The sequence below is a fragment of the Amphimedon queenslandica genome, unplaced genomic scaffold (assembly GCF_000090795.2).
Source record: "Amphimedon queenslandica unplaced genomic scaffold, v1.1 AMPQUscaffold_13519, whole genome shotgun sequence".
In the NCBI taxonomy this organism is placed as follows: Eukaryota; Metazoa; Porifera; class Demospongiae; order Haplosclerida; family Niphatidae; genus Amphimedon; species Amphimedon queenslandica.
In genome coordinates this window covers 3,524-27,621 of record NW_003546245.1, presented here as the reverse complement: position 1 = coordinate 27,621, position 24,098 = coordinate 3,524, and the positions used below count along the sequence as shown (strand labels likewise).

Sequence of the window (24,098 nt, the reverse complement as noted above, 5' to 3'; positions counted from 1 at the left end):
CCCTGTACTATAGTACAGGGACTTTGGCCAAATTTTGCCAAAAATGAAAAGTAAAGAATTCTCAATTTTTATGATATTTCCTGATGCATATACATGTACTTATGTTGCGCAGAAAGTTTGAGCTGATTCCGATCAAAATTGGATTTTTTATGATTTTTTAAAGTTACTCAAAAATTGGACCAAAGTCCCTGTACTATAGTACAGGGACTTTGGCCAAATTTCATCAAAAATGAAAAGTAGAGAATTCTCAATTTTTATGATATTTTTTGATGCATATACATGTACTTATGTTGCGTAGAAAGTTTGAGCTGATTCCAATCAAAATTAGATTTTTTATGATTTTTTAAAGTTACTCAAAAATCAGGCCAAAGTCCCTGTACTATATATAGTACAGGGACTTTGGCCAAATTTCACCAAAAATGAAAAGTAGAGAATTCTCAATTTTTATGATATTTTCTGATGCATATACATGTACTTATGTTGTGTAGAAAGTTTGAGCTCATTCCGATCAAAATTAGATTTTTTATGATTTTTTAAAGTTACTCAAAACATGTACTTACTTTCATTGTGTTAAATTTTTGAAGAGTGTTCTTTTCTGATCTCTCAACTTCTCGTAATTCAGTCTCATATTTCTCTCGTATTCTCCTACACAAATATTATACACTAATAAATCATATTACATGTACAAGTACATGTACATGTACATGTACTTGAAATAATAATAATAATAATAAATCTCACTTTATTCTTGATTCTGCTCCTCTCTCGGTCTCATCTCTAGCAGTCGCTGTCTCCTTTTCTAACTTCTGAATAACGGTCTCTATCTCCATGTCTCTCTCTCTTCTCAATCTTTCTCTCATCTCTCTCTCCCTTGTCATTAGAATCGCCTCCTGTTTCTTGAGGTAATTCTCTTCCCACATTTGGCGCTCAATTTTCATCCTTTCCTGAAGCTCCTTAAATTCAGTCTAAGACACAAAAATAACAACAATAATAATGATAATGGACACACATAGTCTTCTTACTGAATGTGTTCTTTGCAGTTCAACTATTCTTATCTCTTGTTCTGACTTGAGGGATGATATCTCATTAGAATGACTCTCCTAATACACAAAAATTAACTCATACATTGTCTTCTTAAATATACTCCCAATAATGCTGCTTTATCACTTAAAGTATTAACTATCAAGCTAAAAGTAGCACCACCATTAATTCAATTGTTGTACAAGGCTACAGACATTACTTTCATATCTTTGATTTGCTTCTCCAGGGCATTATTGTGTCCATTCATTTCTGCTGTCAGCTTCTCTCTCTCCTGCTGTATCTCACAGTACAGCTTCTTCCTCAATTGCTGGTAGCTCCTTTCCTCCTGTTCAGCTAACTGCTCATATCTGGAGTGAATAATGTCAGAATGAGTCTTTGAATGTTACATTGATACTTTTGTCGTGCTAGTTCTCTCTCGTGTTGACAGGCCAGTTCTTTCTCTTGAGCGTTTTGAAGTCTCAACTCTTCAATTTGTTGAGTGAATCGTCTGCTCACTCTCTCATCACTTTGCAATAACTCCGCCTATTACGACAAAAAATAATAATTTACTATATTATAACATAAAATAAAGAAATATTTTTTATACAGTACATGTACTTATTTATATAATTTTATGATTGCTTTACTTCATGGACAGCTTTTAGTTTTTGTATTTCTGCTTTTCCCTTTCCAATTATTCGTTGTATCTCCGGTTCAAGACTCTTCACTGTTGCTTCTTTTATTCGCTGGGTCTCTTCCGCTCGCCATCTCTCCCGACGAACCTTCTCAGCTGCAGCATGAGTCTGTTTCTGTTTCTCTAATTCAGCTGCATGTCTAATAACAACAACAACAACAACAACAACAATAATAACAACAACAACAACAACAACAATGATAATAATAATAAATGGAGAAATCTCTCATAGCCAAAAACCCTGTACTACGTTACAGGGACTTTGGCCCAATTTTTGAACAACTTTAAAAATTCGTAAAAATTCAATCTTGATCAGAATCAGCTCAAACTTTCTACACAACATAAGAACATGCGTGAGATTATAATGAGAGGTACAGTATATTAGTATTATCTTTAATGGAACATGTCTTCTCTTACTGGGTCTCCATGTTAGTTATCTTCATCTTATTCTTCCTGTCCATTTCCTTCAGTTCTTTAATAAGAAGTTCACACTTGTCACTCAATACTTTCTTATCATCAATCAGCTGATCAATGAAGCACTGGTGTCGCTGTATCGTTGTCTCGTATTCTTGTTTTTGCAACTCCAGTCTCTTCTGGGCTTCCTTCTCCATCTCTTTAGCATGATACACAGTTAGTTCACGCTGCTGCTTAAGAGCTTTCTGCAGCATATCAACTGTCTTGTTCTTGTTATCGATCTCCATTCTTTGGGTGAGGATTGTCGTCGTTACATCATTAGCTACTGCTGAAGCTGCTTCCAGCTGCTCGTTGAGTACTTGTGTCTTTCCTTCACCCGTGGGTTGTTCCTTTATGTCCTGTATGGGGGCGTGGTCACTCCTCTCTACCTCATCAAGGTATGTCAGTATAGTCTGCAACTTGCTACTGTCTCCTGTTTCTGTCATGTTTAATTTTTGAACGTTCTCCATTGAAAGGTAAGCGATTGGAGAGGACTCCGCCCCTGGTAGAGGAGGGGGAGGTTCCTCAAGTTCCCGTAGAGTAGCGTAAATACTGTCCATAGTGTTAGAAGTGGGAGGGGGAGGGGGTGGGGCTGAAGGAGAAAGAGGCTTTCTTTTACCAGCCTACAATATATGTTATTAATATCTCCATATTGATTCATTTCGTTACCTTAAAGAATTCATCAATTTCTGTTTCTTTTTCATTCTCCTTCTTCTCTGTCTCTCCATTTTCTTCTGCTCTTCCTTTCTCATCAATTCCTTCTTTCTCTTCCTTAGCTGTGTCAGCTTTATCTCCATCTTTATTCGACTCCATATTGTTTGTCTCTTTTCTCTCTCCTCCTTCCACATTACAAGAAGTGCTACTGCCATTATCTTGTTCCGACTTTTTCTTTTTTATTGTCGTTTGCTTTCTTTTCTTCACTTTGCCTTTTGCTTCAAGATCAGCCTAGCCATTACAAATTATCATTTATTTTTAAATTATTGTATTTGTACCATTTCTTCAGCAACCAGTTTCTCCCTCTCTTGTTTCTTCTCCTCTCTCTTCTTCCTCAGTTCTTCAATGGCTGCTTGCCTTGCTGCCCTCATTTTTGTTTCTCTCCTTTGCTGCTTCTCTTGCAAAGCAAGCTCTTCCTATCATAAACCAGCAATGAAATAAAATATTGAAAAACTAAAAACTTTTGTAGCTCAAAATTTCTACAAATCTTGTGAATTTTGGGAAATTTAATCCTTCAAAATATTTATTACTCCTCTACAGGTGCGTTCGTAAAAATAAAATATGCAAAAGAAATTTTGCTGGCTATTTGCAAAAATTTTGGGCCACTAGTTATAATGCTATATTGCTACAGCGTTCATTACCTCTTCATTGAAGCTTTGGTGCTGTTCAAGATCTTTCTTCATTTTAATTCTCTTTGATTTCAGAAGCTCTTGTAATTCTGTTTTCCTTTCCTTCCCCTTTCTCTCTCTGAACCATCTCTGAATCTTAATGGCTGCACTGTTCTTAATGGCCGCACTGTTCTTAATGGCCGCACTGTTCTTAGTAGCTTCACTATCTTCAATGGCTACCTCTTTCTTCTTTACATCAAGAGGTTTGCTTAAAGTTAAAAGATGAGCTTCTTCTTCTTCTTTGCCGTTACTAGTAATATTATCTCTATCAGATTGCAAAACATTATCCATCTCTTTCTCAGTCTCTCGTCTCGTTAAAAGTGAGTCTCCATTTAATCTTGTTCTAGATTCCTTTGTTCTTGACGGAGGTACATGAAGTTTCTTACAGCTGCCTTCCAAAAAAGGAAGAGCAGAAGAGTTAGTGTCCTTCTCTGATAGTATCAGTCCGCTATTGATACCATTCAATATCGCATCAATCTCAGATGAGAGTTGATCAACGCTGTCTTCTAACGCAACGTCAGACAAATCAGATGTAGTTCCTCCAGATTGAGACTGAGAATCAGATACGGAACGAGAATGAAAACCAGAATGAGAACGAGAACCGGAATGAGAATGAGACCTGGAGATGAAGTTAGACTGAGACTGGTGCCCAGAATGGGACTTGGAATGTGAAGCAGTTTCGATACAGCTTTTAGTTCTTGGAACATTAACAGAATCAGCCTTTCCCCTCCTCTCCCTCCCACCTCTCTCTTGCTGTATCTCAGTGGGAGAAGGCACTGATTCTCCTCCTGTTACTAAACCCTCATCTTTATTCTCATAATATCGATGGTGCAATGGTTTCACTGAGAAACCGCTGCCTCCATTTCTCCTCCCTCCCCTCCTCCTCGAGGAACCCTGAGGTGTCCTAGAGGGAGTGGTCACTCGACTCTGATGATGATGGACATGTACTCGGGAACTCAACGGAATCGGAACAGACTCAACTGAAAGTTGATCCTAAAATCATAAAATAATAAAAAATTAAGTGTTGTGCATGCACAATGGCTGGAATATTTTTTTAAATTTTGTTGCTCAAAATTTTTAAAATTTAACACTAAATTCTGCACTAACATTTTGGTCCAGTAGACCATTGACAGGGACCGTCCCAGGCCTTAAATTAAACTCGTTCCAGCTGCAAAGGAGAATATAATTTGCAGTTTATAACAAGTAAGTCCTTACTCTAGCCTTTGCCCTCTCTTTCTCTCCTTGCTGCTGTTAGCGACTGGTCTCTGCTGGTAAAGAAATAAATAAAAGAGAATAAATGAATAGCCAAACCTGGTGCCCTTTAGGAGGCAGGTGCCTTCTGATAGACAGGTCTGATAAACTGCTGGATCTACTACTCATTCCTTTTTTGTTTATTTGTATTTGCCTCCATTTTAAAACCACTCCTATGACTCCGCCTACTTATGCTCAGATCACGTGACTTTTTAATACCGTATAAAGCCCGAAATTGGAAAATGTTACTATTCTAATTAAACGACCCACACGAGGAGGTAAGGAGGTTTGTCTCTTTACAAAATATCTTATCTTTTTCTCACTCTCTCCTATTCCCTTTCAGTCTCCCTTTGTCACTTGATGATTGTTAATAGCAAGAGCTAACAGGTCACAGGGAGGAGGAACCTGAAGGAGATGGCAGACAAGAGAAAGCTTCAAGGTATAGTGTGGGCTGGTGGGTATCTTTGAGAGGGACTCTTACTTTATAGGAGAGATCGATCGGTGTCTCAAAAAAGTCACGGAAGGAGTCGAGACTTTTGACGACATTTGGGGCAAGGTGATGAAAGAAAGAAGGGTTGACCTACTTATTCATACTCTCTCTCTCTCTCTCTCACTCTCACTCTCTCTCTCTCTCTCTCTCTCTCTCTCTCTCTCTCTCTCTCTCTCTCTCTCTCTCTCTCTCTCTTTCTCTCCCTCTCTCTCTCTCTCTCTCTCTCTCGTACAGGTACAAACTGCCGCTAATGCTAACCAGAAAGAAAAATACGAAGCCGATTTGAAGAAGGAGATCAAGAAGTTACAGGTAAGAGACAAGAGAAGTAAAACGGTTTCATTTGTTATTCTTTTCTTCAGCGTCTAAGAGACCAAATTAAAACATGGCTAACATCCAATGACATTAAAGATAAGAAGTCTTTAATGGACAACAGGAAACTGATAGAATCCGTTAGTTTGTGTCCTTCGTCTGACATTTTGTTATCTCTCTCGCTCTCTTAGAGGATGGAAAGATTTAAAGTTATCGAAAGAGAAACGAAAACAAAAGCTTATTCAAAAGAAGGTAGAGAGAGAGGGAGAGGGAAATTGAGGATGGGAAGTGACTATTGTTTTGAAATTTGAATACCTCTCTCTCTCTTGTAATAATAATTATGCTTCCTTTTCATTCCTGTTTTTGCTTAGGTTTAGGATTAGCAGCAAAAGTTGATCCTGCTCAGAAAGAGAAAGAAGAAATAAGACAATGGTTGACAGACATCATAGATCATTTGCAAAGACAAATCGACCTGTTTGAGAGTGAAGTTGAGACACTTCACAGCAGTTCAAAGAAGAAGAAGCTAGACAGAGAAGTTAGTTTTAAACTTTATAGTATCATCATTTACTGTTACAGACTGTTACCTTTAATTGGTTTAACATACTGTGTACTGTGTATTTACACTACTGAAGGCTTTAAAATCTTATCTCATGATAGTAATTCTGTTTATTTTAATATACTTGATGTGAACGGCCAGCCAGACCAATCCTGCATTACTGCCAATAGTAATTAAGAAAGACCATCTGAAATGTTCATGTACTGTATTGTATAGTTTGGCCCGATTTTTGAGTAACTTTAAAAAATCATAAAAAATCTAATTTTGATCGGAATCAGCTCAAACTTTCTACGCAACATAAGTACATGTATATTGATCAGAAAATATCATAAAAACTGAGAATTCTCTACTTTTCATTTTTGGCGAAATTTGGCCAAAGTCCCTGTACTATAGTACAGGGACTTTGGCCCGATTTTTGAGCAACTTTAAAAAATCATAAAAAATCTAATTTTGATCGGAATCAGCTCAAACTTTCTACACAACATAAGTACATGTATATGCATCAGAAAATGTCATTAAAATGGAGAATTCTCTACTTTTCATTTTTGGCGAAATTTGGCCAAAGTCCCTGTACTATAGTACAGGGACTTTGATTCAGTTTTGGAGTAACTTTATCAATAACATCCACTTATTTTATATTTACAGAAACAGGAAAGAGTTGATGAGCTCTCTAACTGGGTGGAAAGACACAAGTTTCATGTTCAAAAATTAGAAGTGAGTATACCATAACACAATATCACACCTTACCCCTCCCCCTCTCTCCTCCTCTCTCTCTCCCCAGACTATAATGAGAATGTTGGATAATTCTTCAATAGAGACGGATGATGTTAAAACAATACAAGATGACCTAAATTATTACGTCGAGTCGAATCAAGAACCTGATTTTGCTGAAAACGAGTTACTATACGAGGACCTACACCTTGATGAAACAGCTGGAAGTAAGCGGAGCTGGTCTTCATCATTGAGTTCTCTCTTCAGTTTCAACAGGTTTCTCACATTTCGGACAGTGTGAGGATGACGAGAGTTCTTTGGCTAGTTCTCCGACGTCAAGTGGTCCTCTTTCGCCGAAGACACCTACCACTAGTGGGAAACCTTTGCCCCAGTCTTTAAGAGACAGTAGTCATGACCACCCTCCATCTGTATATCCCGCCCTTTCTAATTCTTATTTATTATTAATTATAGGAATTAATAGAAGAGAGAAGAAGAGGGAAGACCTCGTCGCTGGGTAGTGACCATGGAAACGACGTGAGTATCTATTTGTATACTTTGTTCTTGCTACAGTTTCTCTTCCACAGGTGCCCCCATCACCACGACGACCAGGCCCAAAATCACTCACTTTAGGATCTGGTCCTTCGAACAGAGGAAGCAATAATAATGGAGGGAAGATCACTACACCTGTTAGTAAAGGATCGTCAATTGGAGGAAACAACAGTAGAACAAATAGTAATAATATTCAAACCACACCCATTGCGATACCGTCTCCGAAAGGACAGAAAGGATTACAGCAGCAACAGGTTCATACTCCAGCAGCTGCTACTCCTAATAATAAAGACACTAAGGATCAGTCAGCAGTCCCACCTCCTTATGCTGTAGCAGCTGCTGGATCAGGAGCAGGGAACAGTTCTGAACCAGCAGGACTCACTACACCTGATGTGGTTAGTATATAGCCTCTTTATGTTGAGCTTTAACTTTTCCTCAGTCAGAAGTTTTGTCAATTTTTTCATTGTTCAAAAATACATGTACATGTAATTATTCACTTGATTCTGATTTTCCTGATTGTATACTAATTAATATTCATAGTTTAATTAATATTCATAGGTTAATTAATATTCATAGTTTAATTAATATTAATTGTATTTCTGCAGACCTCACCTGATGGTGTATCTGCTGATCATGTGACTACTTCCTCTCTTCTGATTGGTGGTAATTCCGCCGTTACCACAACGACAGCTCATCCTATGAGATCTCAAGGACCTCCATCTTTGCCAAGTCAGCACAGTCGCTCAAGCTCCACCTCCTCCTCCCTCTCCCCCTCCCTCACTCACTCGGGAGACTCACTCTCTCAGAACGGGACAGTAGGGGGCGGAGTCAGTAATACTATTGACGCTAATCCTCCTTTACCATCATCCGGACCGTCATCACAACCTTGTGAGTAATTAATTAATTAATTAATTAATTAATAATAATAATAATAACAATACTTAATATTTATTGTGTACATGTATACATGTGTATAGCTGGTAATTTTGGAGGAGAAATTTTGCATTTTATAGCAGTACTATCAGCGATTTTGAACCATTTTGTAGTAATACAATCCGCCATTTTAAGCCATTTTATAGTAATACAATCCGCCATTTTGAACCATTTTGTAGTAATGCAATGTTCATGATTAATGGCACATGATCAAATGTAAATCAGCCAATCACCAAAAATTTGCCCAAATCCTTCCCTCCTTAAATTACCAGCTGTATTACATATTGCTCTATTCATTATGTTGTCTCCAATAGCTGTTGGATCTCCTGTCTCTCTCACTGTCTCAACTAGTATCACTTCTCCCCCGGACTCTTCTCCTAGTCAATCATCAGCCAAGCCCTCCCCACCTCTGGCCCCGCCTTCCGTTGCTACAGTAACTGCCTCCCACCCACAGCAGATCCCGGTCGCCATTACAACCAACATGATGGCTTCTCCTGGCTCTCAGTATTTCCCGTCTGTGTTGCCAGAGAAGATTCCAGCAGTGGGTGGAGCTGGAGGCGTGGTTATTGGTCGAAGTGATAGTTACGATCATGAGGGTGGGTTACAAATGGGAGGAGGTGGAGGACTACCTCTAGGAATGAGTGTACTGGGGAAGCAAATGATTGGAGGACAGAGCGTAATGTTTGGTGAGTTTATTAACTATTATTTATTATTATTATTATGTATAATATTGTTTTCCTGGGAAATTTTCTGGGAAAGTTTATTTTTCCCAGGAAATTTGCTGGGAAAGTGTATTTTTCTCGGGAATTTTAGTTGTTTTTTGTGTGTTTATGACTGTCACTAATTATCAGTGGAGACCTCTTCTGCTCACAATAACCTATATATAGTTATTGTTAATGAGTGAGGAGTATATGTACATGAATGTGTAGTTACTATTGAATCAGGTATAACTAATATGTTTAGTGCATACACAACAGGTCTTCTGTTGCTTTATTTCTTTAAGGAGGGAAGGAGAATCCCCTCAGCTTGCCCCCTTACTAAGATTTAGTTTCATCCCCCCTAAAGTGATACCGCATCATTCGGCCTCCAGAAGTTTAAAGAACCTTCCTTTGTCTTCCACTGCAGAGTCCAATCTGGCCAGTTTGAGTATGGTGGCTGATCCCTTAGGTGATCCTCCGTCGGTAGTCACTTCATTTCCCGTACAAACCACAGACTCGTTCTCTCCCTCGTCTCTCGGTAGTTTTGGTATTCCAGTTGGAGGAGGAAACTCTGTCAGTGGAGCTGTTGATATGTTTGGATTCTCTACTAATGTAAGCCAGAGACCATTTTATATTACCAGCACTCTTCCCTCCCCTCTCCCTCTCTCTTAGTCTTCCACCAACCCGTCAGCAGTCACTGATTCAATGTCATCACTGAAAGAGATCACGACAGAGGCAATACTTACCCACGGACTCCTTAACGAGAATAAAAGAAATACTTCGGATCAAAACTTAAGAGGTGAGGTAGTCTTTACTCACAACACGACACACCTTTATTTATTTTTATGACTCCAGCATTACTCAATCCATCAGCTGCCCCTGGCTCACGTTTAGATGCTGCCCTAAGTCTAGGGACTTCAACCACCAGTTCCCTCCCTAGAGATGCCACGCCCATTCAGCCTCTACTGGGTGTGGCCCCCCTGGGACCAATTTCCCTCGGGCAGGACAAGGTTTATCAATTGAGAATGTTAGAGTCGGCTTATAAGCACATGCCCGAACCCTCAGACTCTGAAAAAGTCAGGTACATCTACTTACGATTTTAAAATCTTTCTTGATTGACTGGTTTGTAAAACAGGCTTGACTAGTTGTTTATATTGTTAGGCCGTACCTCCAGAGAACGCCGTACCCTACCCCACCATACCATCCTCAGCACTCACCCTCTCATATGGACTCTTATGACTTTTACCAAAGACTCTCCATTGAAACACTCTTCTTCATATTCTATTACATGGAGGTATCACTATTGATCATCAGCATCATCATCATCATCATCATCATTATTATTATTATTATTGTTTGTTAGGGTACCAAGGCACAGTACATGGCAGCTAAAGCTCTCAAGAAGTTGTCCTGGAGATTCCATACAAAATATATGACCTGGTTCCAGAGACTGGAGGAACCTAACACCATCACTGATGATTATGAAATGGTACATAAACCTGTACATGTGACTGTCATGTGACTGTGTACATTAAGGTCTAGTGTTAGTACATGTATGGAAGTCAGTACATGCTCTTAACTGTGGCATGACTGCTTTTAAGGTGATAAATGAATTAGTTCACTAAATTGCCTGCTTATATGGTAACTGACTGCCTTTGTCTAACTAAAAAACTTCAAAACAATGTTTGTAACTGCTGCTCTAACTTCCTTTCAATGTGAGCTAGTGTTTGTACACTACTGATCCATTGTGATATCACATCCATTGCCCCTGTGTTGTACACATGATGAATGATCCTTTGTATAGGGAACTTACATCTACTTTGATTATGAGAAGTGGGCACAGAGAAAGAAGGATGGATTCACCTTTGAGTACAGATACCTTGAAGACAGAGACCTCCCATGATGCCAGGTCTCCCTATACACTTTCCACCACCTTCTTATCTCACGATAGCCATCTTGTAATTGCTTGTAACACCATAGTATTTAGAAAGAGAGAGAGAGAGAGAGAGCTAATCGCATCATTTTGATAATAATGGCTTCACATGTTTTACAATATTATACTTGTATACATTTTAAAACGATTAATTTCTAAATTAGAAAAATTGCGTGAAACTTTTACAATGCCACTATACATGTGTATGTGTGTGTGTGTGTTCTATGAGATACATTCTTCAGATGATGGTCTCTTCTTTATAGTTTGGTATTTCAATACTGCTCATTGCTTGTGGGCACTCATAGTTGTTAGGGGATAGGAACAGATTTGGGTCTTCATATTGATGACAGGTTGGGATTCTCCCTTCATATACAAGGCTACAAGCTGGTAGAGGATTAGATGGAACGTAAGAGGGATTCGTTTGACAGTGTTGTTCGGTATCAATGTCACTGCATGTAGTGCTGTTGCTGCTTTCCAAATCTTTTTTTACTACATTTAAAATGGAGTATGCATGAGGGCTGGCAGTAGTTCTTTCATAACTTTCATTTATTATCATTGAGTTGTGCTGCTGCTGGCGTTGATGCTTTGTTTTATCGTATCTTACAGAGAAACCTGAGTTGAATGTATTTGAGGATGATTTGAATGTGTCGCGTGATGCCAACTGGTTGATAGCCTTTGCTTTGTTTAGCTTGTATGTTAGTACACAAGTGACAACAATGAATCCTGTCACTAAACCAATGATCAACACACTCACTATTGGTATTATTATTACACGATACATCCAAGCTGATCCTTCAGGCTGACCTGATCCTGTTGTCATTGGTGTATTGACTGCAGTACTTGCTGTACTAGACAATTGATTAGCTGTAACTGTTAGTAGTGAAGAGCTTCTTGTCATAGATATATAGCTACTGGTAGAAGTTGATTTTGAGCTAATAGTTGGTAAACTGCCTGAATCTATATGCATAGAAGAAATGCAGTAATCTTTAAATTCACTTTGTTATGAATTACCTGTTATCATTGTTATCAATGGAAGAAGACTCTCTTGACGTGTCATTCTTTGTATTGATAGAGTGCTATACCTTTGATCAGTTTCAACATAATATGCTGGTGTTGCGTTGGGTTTCCTTTCAAAGTGGAAACTGGAACCACTTGGCAGGAAGACTCCTAGTGTGTATACCCCATCATCATCATCCAGCTCTATTGAATGTCGTAAAGTTAATATTGTTGTGCTTCCATCTCCCTCATTCACTGATCGCAGTTCATAAGATTCTATATGGTGTTTTGGAATATATCGTGATGAAGATTTTCTGTACAGTTGTATCAGTGGATTATGTAATGATAGAGAGTTGAATGGATCTCCTTTGTAGACTATGTGATATATTTTAGTGTCACACGTCATCCGTAGCTCTGGGAATATATACTGCCTGCTGATGTCATTTGAACTAGTGTCAATAGTGTTAGTAGCAGATTGTACTTCACTGAGTTTTGGAAAGTTCCGGAAACAGCAGTTGCTGCATTTAATGATGCCTGTTATGTTAACATTTCATTAACATAGAAAGATAAGTAAAGCTGAAACTTACATGATAGAATCAGTATCAAAAGTACACCTTCTTTCATCACGAAGAATATAAAGCTTGGCATGGAGTTTAGGCTATTGGGAGCTGTTTACCAGAAGCTCATTATATATAAAGCCATGGGCCATTATTGCCCTTTAGTGTTGTCTGGTACTAATCTGTTTAGCATGAGTTGTTGGCAAGACTATCATCAACTAATCAGACCCACTATCCACAAAGGATGCATCATATAAGGAAATCTTTTCATCCTAGCAAAATTTAATGATGTTTGTGCCCTCACTTCTATAGCTTTGGCAGACAACTGTAACCTGTCACAATTCACCATTTAAAGTTACTAATGATACTTCAAAAATGTATTAATGGACATATATTGACATGAGGTGCAACCTATATGTAATTATACTGGATGTATGTTTGCACATAATCCTGCAATAGACTATGATAATTAATTAAGAACAAGTTATTTTCATTATGTGGTCAAATTATTACACTTCTTCATAATCATGGCTGTTGTCATCATTATCATTATTCAATGTACAGTTTGATGCTATTGAGTATGCTGGGTTACGATTGAACTGACTGAGCCGATTAAGAGTGCTGTATCTGTTCTCTGATTCTTCTGATTCCTTTGATTGAGTGAAGTTAGGAGTATCATAATGATGGTGGCTTGGTGAGGAATTGTTAGCTGTTGGAATGAACTCCTTTTTCTTTAGCTTGTTCATGAGATATACATTGTTGCTATACATTGAGGTTTGGCTCTGTGGTCTCCGACTAAAGCTTAAGGATTGCTCTGTAGGAACTGGATTGGAACTTCTTTGTTTTCTTAAACAGACAGCATAAAAAGCAATACCAAAGAGTATCAAACACACGACTAAAAACCCTGCACTGCTAACCACTGTAGCAATGATGTAACCAGAAAGACCAATTCCTTCAATGGGATTGCTTGTACCAGTAGTTACTGCATCAGTAGTACCCACTACTAGTGTGCTTATTATTGGTGGTGGTGTATTTGATGTTACACTTATTGATGAAGGATCCTGACTAGATGTTTGTGGTTCATTTGACATGTGTCTGCTGTTTGATGGACCTACAGTTGGTGACTCTGCTTGACTTGATCTTTTCGTTTGGTCTGATGATGTAATTTGTATAATGATGGCACTTGATGACGGGACAGATTTTGATGTTAAACTAACAATAATAGATTGTGTTTTACTAAACACAGTAATTGTAGTTACACAGGCTGGGACAGTGCTAAATATTTTAGCACTAGACGTGACAGCATTATGTGATACTGCTGTAGTTAAACTTGATCTTGTTGATCTATTAGGCGAATGATTCATTGTAGATGTCATACTAGATCTTGTTACTACTGTAGTAGTAGGTCTATTTGGCAGTGTAGATTTAACAATCGTATTAGTTAATATCATTGTTGTGATGATAATTGAGGCGTCTGTAGTAGTTGAACAAAGTGTATTAGCTGCATAAAATAATAATAAACATTAATGACATTATATTTTGACTTACATAGTTCAACAGTCATTTTTGGATAAGTTTCATCTCCTATTGTCATTTGAGCGATGTTGAGAGAAGACGAAGGATTGAAAGAAGCTGATTTGTAGTAGAAATGGTCTGAATAACTTAATGACCTGGTGAAAAATAAATCTACTTGTTTTCGCCTACGTGAAGGTAAGAATATCCCAATTACAGTATCTGCATTAACTGCTGGACCATTCCCTTCAGAATCTATGAGATCTAGCTCCAGCAAATTGTCATTTCTTTGAGTAACATCATTTTGATTTAGATCCCAACTCTTTATGATTGTATAGTCAGTAAAGCTATTTCTTTGCCACAGCTGTATCTTTGATATTCTTCCTTGATTATTTGAAAATGTAACTCCATTGATTTCACCACTAAATATGAATTTAATGATTTGGCTGTTGTTGCAAGTGAAATTAAAAGGAGGATACAAAATTTGGTAGCCACTAAACGTCTCATCTTCACCAACACCAAGAGATCCAAGACTTTTGAAGTTAGAGCAGCAGCTGTTGGTGATCGTTACTAATTTCATCAAGCAGAGAAGGAGCAAGACTAGGACTTTACTCAGTAACATCTCCCTAGACTTCCTTTGATTGAATTCAGAGACAAAGATGCTTGAGCCTGTTTACTAGCGGCTGGGCAGGTGCAAAAGTTTTTAAGTGTTAATTCTAGTTTCAATAAACATTGATTGAGCAGTGCCAAATGAGTTTGTCTACACTTGTGTGTGTACTTTAATGGATGCACTTCTTTAGACCAAACACAGCACCTATACATAGATCTAGACTGTGTACAATTCACTGAGATAATGCAGTATAACTATACACTATGTATAATGACCGGTAATTGCAATTGCTGCATCAATGCATCATTATTACATCATTATTATAATATCATTAATCATTATTATAACATCATTAATCATTATGATCATCATCACGTGTGAGTATTGCTACTGCTCAGCAAAAAGTTTGCAAAAACATCTTTAGACAAAGAGAAAGAGATATCATAGACTACGTCCCTGGAAAAATGGAAGACCGTAAGTTACAAGGATAAGCATCGAATTTGATTATTGATCGTTTTCTTTCCACAGAGAAAGTTTTAATTCCTCCAGAGGCACCTCCCGTTTACTCTGTTGTAAGTTGCCATAATTTAATACTCTGGCTTTGATCAGCTGAACTCTGCCTAAGCTGATTATATGCAAATAGGTTGGCATGCAGTCAAAACCAGAACTGTGCATTCTTTGTAGTAAAACTAACAATGTAGATGATCTAGACTATAGTGAAACAATGCCGCCTTAATTCATCAGTCTCCCTACAGCGGGGCAGATGAGCTATGCTATTCCCGGCTATGCCAAGAGTATCAGCTATGCCTATGCCTTTTTATAAAAACTTATTAATGCCAACATTAGCCATCATTATAACTAACACAAGTGACAAATTTGGCACATATTCACGCATTGTTGATCAATTGCTATACTGTTGTCTCCTTTACTATAGAATCCTGCTGTCCGTATTGTTAGCTCTCAGCCGCTGGCTCAAGAATATCATACAAACCCAGCTGCTACTCATTACCCCAGTGACAACTTCTTCACGCTCTCTGTCTTCCTTGCATTCTTCTGGTGCATATTTGGATCATGCGGCCTTTGTTGTGTCATACCAGCAATTGTTTATGCTGTCCATGTTAGTTACGACATCTTTCCCTTTTGCTCTGTTGTCACTCTGATAACTAACACTACATTCAGTATACCTTTCAATATAATAATCTTTTATTTTTCATTCTTTGCAGGCGAGAGAGGCAGAGATGCGAGGGGACATGGTTGCAATGAGATCTAAGCGTCAGGCTGCACTTGCTTTGAACATCATTGGATCTATTGTTGGTCTGATTACACTGGGCCTCACCATTGCTTGGTATGTCATGTCTTATCGATATGAAGTCCATCATGCTGAAGATGGAACTCCAACACCTACTACATATTAGTGTGGCCCTGCTCAGAAGAAATGCTGCAAACAAAACTTTATTTGTGCAAATGATGTACAGTGATGTGTTTGTTTATTGTGTTAGTTGTTTTTATAATAATAATAATAATAATAATAATATACTTTGTTTATTGACCTCGCCCCACAAAAAATTAATCATAAATCAGTTAAAATTTTGAAAACACTAAAATAGAGTTTATACGGTATTTTAAACGCGCGTGCAAAGAAGAGGAGGACATAGAGGAGCTCATTTACACGTTTGGGAGATTCATATTGTACCGCTTTGCAACATGAGTAAGACTATACTTGTATTGTAATGGCATTATTTCGCCTCTTTTTCGGCAGGTTACGATAAGCAGCCGCTGATGGGAGCACCCCCTGTAAGTTGAACCTCTTCTTCATGCATGAATTATTGTCCTGTGTTTTTCCAGCCTTACCAGTATCAGCCACCTCCACCTCAACGGCCCTATCAACCACCTCCTGGTATGAAAATTAATGAAATTTCAACAATATTATTATGCATGTACTTTTACTGTCTGCCTCTTTATCAAAATTTGTGGTGACCTCTGGGGAATTTTTTGCATGTAGGTACGTAATTTTTAAAGTACTGTGTACTATATGTACTGTGATACTCTTACTACAGATAGTCTTACTATATGTACTATGTTACTCTATACTCATTGGTATCTGATATTGCAACTTGATAATACAATATTTTCATTTCTAGCTCAGCCATATCATGCAGCTCCTCAGACGACTAATGTAAGCCATTTGGAAAATATACATTACTTTGTTGTTTAACCTTATCTCTTTGTTGTTTTAGAATACAGTTATTGTGACAACTCAGCCAACTAGACCGGCTGTTGTTTATAATCGTCATACAAGCGGAGATCACTTTTTGACTCTCTCAATATTCTTGACCATTTGCTGCTTCTTCTGGGGAACATGGTGCGCTCTTGCTTGTACCATACCAGCCATTGTCTTTGCAATCAATGTAAGTCTTTAACTTTAAAATTGAAGTCAAAATCAGCTCAAACTTTCTACATAACATAAGTACATCAATATGTATCAGAAAATGAAATAAAAATTGAGGGTGATTTGTGCTTTATGTATTCTATTCATTTCAGGCTAGAGATGCTGAGGTCCGTGGTGATGCAGAAGCAGTCAGTCGTAACCGTCGTTTAGCTTTGGGTCTCAACATTGGTGGGATTGTCACCTATGTTGTGTCCATAGTTATCATTATTATTATCATTGTGTCTGTTAATGTCACTGCTGCATCTTCTGGTTATTGTTATTACTACTATAATTCCTACTATGGATATTATTATAGTTATTGCTACAAGTGAACAGGACTTCTTAAATGATAATTATTATCATTTTGACTTTATTATTGATTCTGTTTGATTTAAGTTTTTTTTTGTGTGAAAATGAATAACAACAACTGCCATTTATAAAAGCCCGTGAAAATATTGTGCTGTTTGAAGCCGGTGAATACAGCTGGCCATAACTTTATGATTTATTAAGTTGTTATAATTTTTGTGGGCGTAGACTCCACTCGACAACAACGAGTTAACAACTTGCTTTTGAGCCCACCTTTCCTCTAAGTTCCTCAACTCATCAATCTTTTTGTGATCTCTAGACTTAGTATCGATATGCATCATCATCATCTCCGCCATCATCATCATCATCGCCATCATCATGATCATGGAGGTATAAATCTAATAATTTTTTTTCATATGCAAATGAACAGCTCTAAGACTCTCAGTGTTTCATGCATGACTGTATTGTAAAAATTACATTACATGCAGGGGCTGGTAGCCTAATCTAAAATAGGTTTGTTTTATGTATTGGGAATCAGTGGATTATAAGTTTCTGACGTAGGGGGCTTGGCTGAGATTAGATCTGATCTGATTTGACATAGCCAGATCCATTCTCTTTCATTAGTCTGGCTACGACTGACTAGATATTATGAGCCTGTAGATATTCTTTTCGATATTTTAGAAAAAATTCTTGAATGCTGCTTTCTCACTATACAAACATATAATTAACAATTTTTAGCAGATTTCTCAATTTACAAGCATTTTTTAATGTTCAGTGTTTAATTGTGTGCATGTCTTTATTTTTTAGGGATTTATTATCAAGTAAGTTAATGCTATTATAGCACCATTATCTTCATGGTATCAATATTCAGAGTGTTATCATAGCTCAAAAACAAGTCCCTACCATTACTTATGAAAGAGCACCAACACGTGCTTCTGGTGATCATTTTTTCGCTCTCTCCGTTCTGTTAACCGTCATCTTTATCTTGTGTGGTACTTGGGTTGGACTCATCTGTACGATCCCTGCTATTTATTTTGCTGCCAATGTAAGTACAATGTAATGTAAGTACTCGGTGAAGAGTGAAGTAGATATAAGTTGCTCCAATTAGGCCTTTATGAATAAAACCTTTGTAGTCATAAATCTATTTTAAAAATATTGGTTAATACTTTTTATGTAATTTTTCTATTTAGGCACAAGATGCTGAGAGACTTGGTGATGATGAAGCTGTTTCTTGTAATCGCAATACAGCTTTGTGCCTCAATTGTTGTGCCATCATGACATACGTAGCAGCAGCCATAGTTGTTGTTATTCTAATTGTGTCTACACTAAATAGCTCTGCATCTTCTACCAGCAGCTACGTTAACTATTGTTATACCTATTACAATACTTACTACAATACTTATTCATATTATTGTTGAAGAGTTGGGAATTTGTTTTTTTGCTGTAGTTCTTTTCCAATAATTAAAATCTCTGGTGCACGTGATTCAATCAATGATTCAGCGAGTGGTGCGCCGAGCTGTGTTGTCACTTGTGGTTTTCCCCTGCCTTCTTTCAGCCCTTCTCTTGTCAAAGTTGTCTCTTGCTTCCAGCAAATCTTCCATACAATAACAATGAGTGAGGCTCGCGGTTGCTATTTTCAGTATTTTTACTGTCTCTTACATAATTCTTTAGGTGACAAACAGCCATTGGTACAGCCCCCACCTCCAGTAAGTCCATGCTAACTGGCGGTCTGTCTCCAGCTGTACGATATCTTTACTTCTTTTCTCTTTTTAGGCTTACAATGCTCCGCCACCAATGGCTCCCCCACCTCAGCAGGGTTATCCACCTCAGCAGGGTTATCCACCTCCTGGTCAGTCCTTTTAAAAATACTGCCTGTCTTTACACTTGAATGGCATGAGAGCCTGCCAACAAGGGATTGGCATGCGTGAAGAACAATTAGATTATGTAAAATTCTATCATGCCTAGTTGTAATTGACCAATCAGATTGCAGAATGCCAGGTTTCTAAATCTATTAGATACCTCCCGGGAACACTTATTAACCTCTTGGTTTATTAAATAAGTATAGGTTATACACCGAGGTAGAGGTTTCTATGGTATTTATTAACCGAGGGACGCAGTCCCGAGGTCAATAAATGCCATAGAAACCGAGACCGAGGTGTATAACCGTGTTCTACCATGCGTCCAATCAGATTAGATGCATTTCTTGTAGCTAGGATACACAAAAAGTATAAAAATCCTTACCATTAGCAACCAATTCATTTTAAGTCACGCACTAGAATGGAAAAGCAACTAGGTAGACATACTCGTCTGTTCTCAAAAGATGCGACTAACACAGCCGCCATTGATAGCTCTGGAAACGCCTATCTCTCATCATTTTATGACTGCCCCGCCTACTTCATTAGTGCTATATACCATCTTGTTTCGCAACGGACAAGGATTTAAAGATACACAACAGCACTGTGCACCATGCACAACTAAAAAAGCAATATAATGGGTAGAAATATTCTGAATGACTGGTGCAAGGAAAGAATGAAAGATTTGGAGAAGCTCTAACCAGGCCACTCTTCTTAATGGAGAAATACTGTTTAAAATGTTTGCTGCAGCAACTGGGGAATCGATGGTTACAAACAAACCACTCACTTCGCGGCATGACTGCTGCTACTAGACTATTTCAAGCTGGTGTTGATGAACAATTAATCATGAAAAGAACAGGTCACAGAAGCACGGATGGTGTACGAATTTATAAGCACATTTCAGATCAACAAAATGCCAGAAGACGTTTCCTCAATAATATTATTATTACAAACAAAAACAGTAGTAGCTAGTGACGATATACAAATTCACCTCATCCTCCAAAAGCACAAAACATATCTCTAGATGAAGACAGACACTTCAGCTTTAATAACTGCACAAACATACACATAACAATTCAAAAAATAACATTACTATTATTGCTATCATTTTTTATTCCTAAAATTTCCCAAACTTTGGCAGAAGTATCTAAATAATTTCCCGGAGGTTTCTAAATATTTTCCCGGGGTATTATAAGTGATTTAGACACCTCATATAATGCAATCTGATTGGTCAATTCAAAACAAGCATGGTAGAAAATAAGTGAAACCTGGCGCTCTACCCTTATGCTCTTATTAGTCCATTTGTCAAGCTTGGTTGATTCTTTACTGGCCTAGCCTGTTAGATATGTTGTATGTATGTCAACTGTGGTCTTATTATCAGCAGCTGGTAGTTGTTTTTAACGACCTGGGGGCTACGCCCCCAGGTCGTTCCTATAATTGATTTCAACCACGTGCGATGTTTGTATAATATTTGTATGTCCACACTTACATTTCTTCTATACACGTTGTATTGGAGAAATAACAAGCCTTAGCAACCACCCGCCCACGCTCCCTACGTAGTGGGTGTGGTCACGGCAAACAAAATGGCGGCTTACACATGGGACAAAGTTAAGAGCTTTCTAACAGCAAGGGAACATAAAGATACTGTTTAAAAACTTCTCTAGAAGCATTTGAAGGTAGAGAGAACCTCTATAAGTCTTAATAATGACCAAGTTGTACTTGCAAGATGGTGAAATCAATTATAGGAATATTTTTTACACTGTTACGCTTGTTCAAGTGTCATGGTAGAAGTTGGTTATACACCTCGGTATCGGTTTCTATGGCATTTATTAACCTCGCGACTGCGTCGCTCGGTTAATAAATACCATAGAAACCTCTACCTCGGTGTATAACCTATACTAATTGTTTACTTTCCTTTACAGCTTATGGTGGCTATCAGGCTGCACCAGCTACACATAATGTAAGTAAAAATCTCTTTCACTCTTGTTACGGAGACATATTTCTAGAATACTGTCATTGTGACTCAGCCTGCCCCTGTCCACACAACCTATCGCACATACAGGTCAGGTGATCACTACTTGAGTCTCTCAATATTCTTGACCATTTGCTGCTTCTTCTGGGGGACATGGTGTGCTCTTGCTTGTACCATACCAGCCATTGTCTTTGCAATTAATGTAAGTTTTTAAAATGACCATAACTTGCAAAATTTAAGTCAAAACCAGCACAAACTTTCTACACAGCATAAGTATATCAGAAACTGCAATAAAAATTTGTGTTGATTTGTGCTTTATGTATTCTATTCATTTCAGGCTAGAGATGCTGAGGCCCGTGGTGATGCAGAAGCAGTCAGTCGTAACCGTCGTCTAGCTTTGGGTCTCAACATTGGTGGGATTGTCACCTACGTTGTGGCCATAGTTATCATTATTATTGTTGCTGTGTCTGTTAATGTCACCGCTGCATCTTCTGGTTATTGTTATTACTACTATGATTCCTACTATGGATATTATTATAGTTATTGCTACAAGTGAACAGGACCTTTTTTCATTGTGCTGCTATTAAACTTTAGTTTTTGTGTGAAAATAGATTTTTGAAAGATACAATGATTGTTGTGTAGGAATGCTGATTTAATTTTAAATTAAATCAGTATCTATCATCATTTTTTCGCTGACTATCGCTGTCCTTAAAGTGCTTTTTAAAGCCATTCTTCTCTTGACAATCTGTGACCAATGGCTCCCTAACCTCATCAGGCTAGTCCACCTCCTGGTCAGAAGATACTGCCTTTCTTTACACTTTGAGTGACATGCAAGTGCCAACAAGTGATTGGTTGGCATATGTATACATATATAATATTTTTTCTTTCCCAGACAGCTTATGGTGGCTATCAGGCTGTATTTGTTAGAACACTGTCGTTGTGACCCAGCCTGCCCCAGTCCACATGACCTACTGTACATACAGGTCGGCTGATCTTCTGGGAAACATGGTGTGCTATTGCTTGTACCATACCAGCCATTGTCTTTGCAATCAATGTAAGTCATAACAATAACAATGTAGAATGGAGGGGAAATATCATTAAGGTACTGATATTATTATTAATTATCATGATTGAAACTGGTTAAGTATCTCAATGCACTGTTTGGTGTTTCATTCCCTAAAGGACTGTTATTATGTGACTTATCTCAGGGATTATCTACATGTGTATATACTTATCAACTTTGTCTACCGCCTACAACTGTACACAGGAGGTTTATTCTTTTAAATTGACTTTTAAGTAAACATTTTGCGTTATGACTCCCAAAAAATTGCTTGTTTTTCCTTTGTGTCTGAGATATTTCACTCCACTGACTCCAGATTCACATAATTATTGATTATAAATTATTGATTATTAGTGATTTTCCTTCACAGGCTAGGGATGCAGACGCTCGTGGTGATCAAGCAGCTGTTGAAAGAAACCGTCGACTTGCCCTTTTCCTCAACATTGGAGGCATAGCAACTTATGCTGTTTCCATTGTCATTTTCATAATCGTGATTGCAACGTCTGTTTCACAGATCAACAACTGTTATTATTCCTACTATTACTACCAGTATATTTACTATTGCTGAGCTTATGGAGTATATCTGTAAGCTCAGTGGGTCTGTATATGTACTTATAAACTTTGAGGATGAGCTATAGCTAGTGTGTTTGTTATTTTAGGTTGTTTGTGTTTTTGTTTACAAGTTATCTTTATTGCTGCAAAGTTTATAATTGTCTCACATGGAAAGTTAATTATGCAAGGAAGAAGTATAATCCTTAAATGTGTGAGATGCTAAAGCGTCACGTTAAGCTGTTAGCTGATAATGAAGTCATTTTAGTACATGCTGATGCTGTACATTTGCACTTGTACACTTGCACTAGTGTAGTGTCAGTAGAGTAAAGCAAACTGTTAGCAGTGAAGAGCACAGTCTGTTCTTGTGGGATCATGTGATGTCATTCACATGCAGGCATTCACACCTTATGAATGTGATACTAGTAGTATAGTTCACATTCCAACCACACCCTATAGCACTTTATGATTGATTATGATTAAGATAAAGTTCAACAGGGAATCTTTTTAAACTATTCATAGAGCCTCTTACTCATACTATGATGTAAGTCTATGAAGCTTTTGTGTCATTTTATTATAATTTATAGCTACAATGAATGATTGTATCTAAAGGTGACAGGAACTTTGGCCAAATTTTGCCAAAAAATGAAAAGTATAAAATTCTTCATTTTAATAATATTTCCTGATGCATATACATGCACTTATGTTGCGTAGAATGATTGAGTTGATTTCGATCAAAATTTAATTTTTTACAAATTTTAAAATTTACTCAAAAATTGTGTAAAAGTCCCCTGTAAGACTTTGGCCAAATTTTGCCAAAAATGAAAAGCAGGGAATTCTCAATTTTTATGATATTTTCTGATGCATATACATGTACTTATGTTGCATATAAAGTTTGAGCTGCTTTCAATCAAAATTGGATTTCTTATGAACTTTTAAAGTTGTAGCCAAGGACTGTACTGTACTATAGTACATACATGTAGTTTGTTATGAGAGAATTCTCAGCTAATGATTGATAGTTATTCTAAACATTCTTTTATTCCTGCGGTTAGCTAATAGTACAGGGTCATACCCTTTAATAACTTGATCTTAAGTCAACTGACCGTATTATAAGTTGAGTATACTATAAAGCTGCTAGTCTTAAAAATCCTAAAATGAGCTACAATAACACAGGTGCCATTGACTGATAAGCTTATTCATTTGCTTTTGCTATTCTAGGTGAAGAAGATTATGATCCATTGTTAGTTGAACATAAAGTAAGGCTGTAAGTTTCATA

The 24,098-nt window shown here is 37.6% G+C and overlaps 6 protein-coding genes across 11 annotated transcripts; 4 read left to right on the top strand and 2 right to left on the bottom strand.

Moving 5' to 3' along the window:
• Positions 1-525: 525 nt before the first annotated feature.
• Positions 526-4,993, bottom strand: LOC100638540 (centrosomal protein of 131 kDa-like). Of its 3 annotated transcripts, none has more exons than XM_019996468.1 (13): positions 4,861-4,993; positions 4,765-4,817; positions 4,657-4,717; positions 3,523-4,542; positions 3,160-3,297; positions 2,837-3,112; positions 2,132-2,790; positions 1,668-1,854; positions 1,436-1,563; positions 1,241-1,388; positions 1,023-1,100; positions 742-965; positions 526-645 (listed from the first exon to the last, which is right to left on the bottom strand). In XM_019996468.1, the coding sequence occupies exons 1-13, from the start codon at positions 4,927-4,929 to the stop codon at positions 540-542; spliced, it is 3,147 nt and encodes a 1,048-aa protein (XP_019852027.1). In that variant the 5' UTR covers positions 4,930-4,993; the 3' UTR covers positions 526-539. The 3 variants fall into 3 exon arrangements, with proteins under 3 accessions (XP_019852027.1, XP_019852037.1, XP_019852033.1); XM_019996478.1 differs by having other exon boundaries at positions 742-953; XM_019996474.1 differs by having other exon boundaries at positions 4,765-4,814.
• Positions 4,994-5,040: 47 nt separating this feature from the next.
• Positions 5,041-11,135, top strand: LOC100638414 (CCR4-NOT transcription complex subunit 3-like). 2 transcript variants are annotated; one of them, XM_019996487.1, is made up of 20 exons: positions 5,041-5,086; positions 5,144-5,239; positions 5,289-5,356; positions 5,525-5,599; positions 5,650-5,739; positions 5,791-5,851; positions 5,971-6,134; positions 6,801-6,869; positions 6,937-7,093; positions 7,134-7,294; positions 7,338-7,400; positions 7,451-7,810; positions 8,021-8,303; positions 8,663-9,034; positions 9,474-9,658; positions 9,719-9,845; positions 9,902-10,127; positions 10,208-10,340; positions 10,410-10,535; positions 10,851-11,135. In XM_019996487.1, the coding sequence occupies exons 2-20, from the start codon at positions 5,215-5,217 to the stop codon at positions 10,947-10,949; spliced, it is 2,844 nt and encodes a 947-aa protein (XP_019852046.1). In that variant the 5' UTR covers positions 5,041-5,086; positions 5,144-5,214; the 3' UTR covers positions 10,950-11,135. The 2 variants fall into 2 exon arrangements, with proteins under 2 accessions (XP_019852046.1, XP_019852041.1); XM_019996482.1 differs by having other exon boundaries at positions 5,046-5,078.
• LOC109581966 (uncharacterized) lies at positions 11,113-14,925 on the bottom strand. Of its 2 annotated transcripts, XM_019996496.1 has the most exons (4): positions 14,081-14,925; positions 12,563-14,033; positions 11,991-12,509; positions 11,113-11,936 (listed from the first exon to the last, which is right to left on the bottom strand). In XM_019996496.1, the coding sequence occupies exons 2-4, from the start codon at positions 12,621-12,623 to the stop codon at positions 11,218-11,220; spliced, it is 1,299 nt and encodes a 432-aa protein (XP_019852055.1). In that variant the 5' UTR covers positions 12,624-14,033; positions 14,081-14,925; the 3' UTR covers positions 11,113-11,217. The 2 variants fall into 2 exon arrangements, with proteins under 2 accessions (XP_019852055.1, XP_019852049.1); XM_019996490.1 differs by lacking the exons at positions 11,113-11,936; positions 11,991-12,509 and having other exon boundaries at positions 12,877-14,033; positions 14,081-14,892.
• Positions 14,926-15,023: 98 nt separating this feature from the next.
• On the top strand, positions 15,024-22,991 carry LOC105312676 (uncharacterized). Of its 2 annotated transcripts, none has more exons than XM_019996453.1 (9): positions 15,024-15,128; positions 15,183-15,226; positions 15,589-15,771; positions 15,878-16,362; positions 16,414-16,448; positions 16,500-16,551; positions 16,796-16,830; positions 16,892-17,062; positions 22,644-22,991. In XM_019996453.1, exons 4-9 carry the CDS (start codon positions 16,359-16,361, stop codon positions 22,839-22,841), a joined length of 495 nt encoding a protein of 164 aa, XP_019852012.1. In that variant the 5' UTR covers positions 15,024-15,128; positions 15,183-15,226; positions 15,589-15,771; positions 15,878-16,358; the 3' UTR covers positions 22,842-22,991. The 2 variants fall into 2 exon arrangements, with proteins under 2 accessions (XP_019852012.1, XP_011403820.2); XM_011405518.2 differs by lacking the exon at positions 22,644-22,991 and adding an exon at positions 17,196-17,524.
• Positions 17,656-18,868, top strand: LOC109581946 (uncharacterized). Its single transcript, XM_019996460.1, has 4 exons — positions 17,656-17,778; positions 18,196-18,209; positions 18,260-18,433; positions 18,579-18,868. The coding sequence occupies exons 1-4, from the start codon at positions 17,721-17,723 to the stop codon at positions 18,804-18,806; spliced, it is 474 nt and encodes a 157-aa protein (XP_019852019.1). The 5' UTR covers positions 17,656-17,720; the 3' UTR covers positions 18,807-18,868.
• LOC100634968 (proline-rich transmembrane protein 1-like) lies at positions 18,887-21,876 on the top strand. The gene is made up of 6 exons (XM_003382812.3): positions 18,887-19,002; positions 19,060-19,094; positions 19,162-19,237; positions 21,164-21,201; positions 21,248-21,415; positions 21,551-21,876. Exons 1-6 carry the CDS (start codon positions 18,999-19,001, stop codon positions 21,767-21,769), a joined length of 540 nt encoding a protein of 179 aa, XP_003382860.1. The 5' UTR covers positions 18,887-18,998; the 3' UTR covers positions 21,770-21,876.
• Positions 22,992-24,098: the final 1,107 nt, after the last annotated feature.

Excerpts from the sequence above, each read along its gene's own strand:
- LOC100638540 (XM_019996468.1), bottom strand. The coding sequence starts at position 4,929 with ATGAGTAGTAGATCCAGCAGTTTATCAGACCTGTCTATCAGAAGGCAC. Across the intron at positions 3,298-3,522 it reads ACCAAAGCTTCAATGAAGAG|GAAGAGCTTGCTTTGCAAGA; the intron begins GTAATGAACGCT and ends GGTTTATGATAG. Across the intron at positions 966-1,022 it reads AACTGCAAAGAACACATTCA|ACTGAATTTAAGGAGCTTCA; the intron begins GTAAGAAGACTA and ends TTTGTGTCTTAG.
- LOC109581946 (XM_019996460.1), top strand. The coding sequence starts at position 17,721 with ATGCATCATCATCATCTCCGCCATCATCATCATCATCGCCATCATCAT. Across the intron at positions 18,434-18,578 it reads CTATTTATTTTGCTGCCAAT|GCACAAGATGCTGAGAGACT; the intron begins GTAAGTACAATG and ends TTTTCTATTTAG.
- LOC105312676 (XM_011405518.2), top strand. Across the intron at positions 16,449-16,499 it reads CGCTGATGGGAGCACCCCCT|CCTTACCAGTATCAGCCACC; the intron begins GTAAGTTGAACC and ends GTGTTTTTCCAG. Across the intron at positions 16,552-16,795 it reads GCCCTATCAACCACCTCCTG|CTCAGCCATATCATGCAGCT; the intron begins GTATGAAAATTA and ends TTTCATTTCTAG.
- LOC109581966 (XM_019996490.1), bottom strand. The coding sequence starts at position 14,666 with ATGTTACTGAGTAAAGTCCTAGTCTTGCTCCTTCTCTGCTTGATGAAA. Across the intron at positions 14,034-14,080 it reads AAAAATGACTGTTGAACTAT|CTAATACACTTTGTTCAACT; the intron begins GTAAGTCAAAAT and ends TATTTTATGCAG.
- LOC100634968 (XM_003382812.3), top strand. Across the intron at positions 19,095-19,161 it reads TGGTACAGCCCCCACCTCCA|GCTTACAATGCTCCGCCACC; the intron begins GTAAGTCCATGC and ends TTCTCTTTTTAG. Across the intron at positions 21,416-21,550 it reads CCATTGTCTTTGCAATTAAT|GCTAGAGATGCTGAGGCCCG; the intron begins GTAAGTTTTTAA and ends TATTCATTTCAG.
- LOC100638414 (XM_019996487.1), top strand. The coding sequence starts at position 5,215 with ATGGCAGACAAGAGAAAGCTTCAAG. Across the intron at positions 8,304-8,662 it reads CGGACCGTCATCACAACCTT|CTGTTGGATCTCCTGTCTCT; the intron begins GTGAGTAATTAA and ends TGTCTCCAATAG. Across the intron at positions 10,536-10,850 it reads TCACTGATGATTATGAAATG|GGAACTTACATCTACTTTGA; the intron begins GTACATAAACCT and ends TCCTTTGTATAG.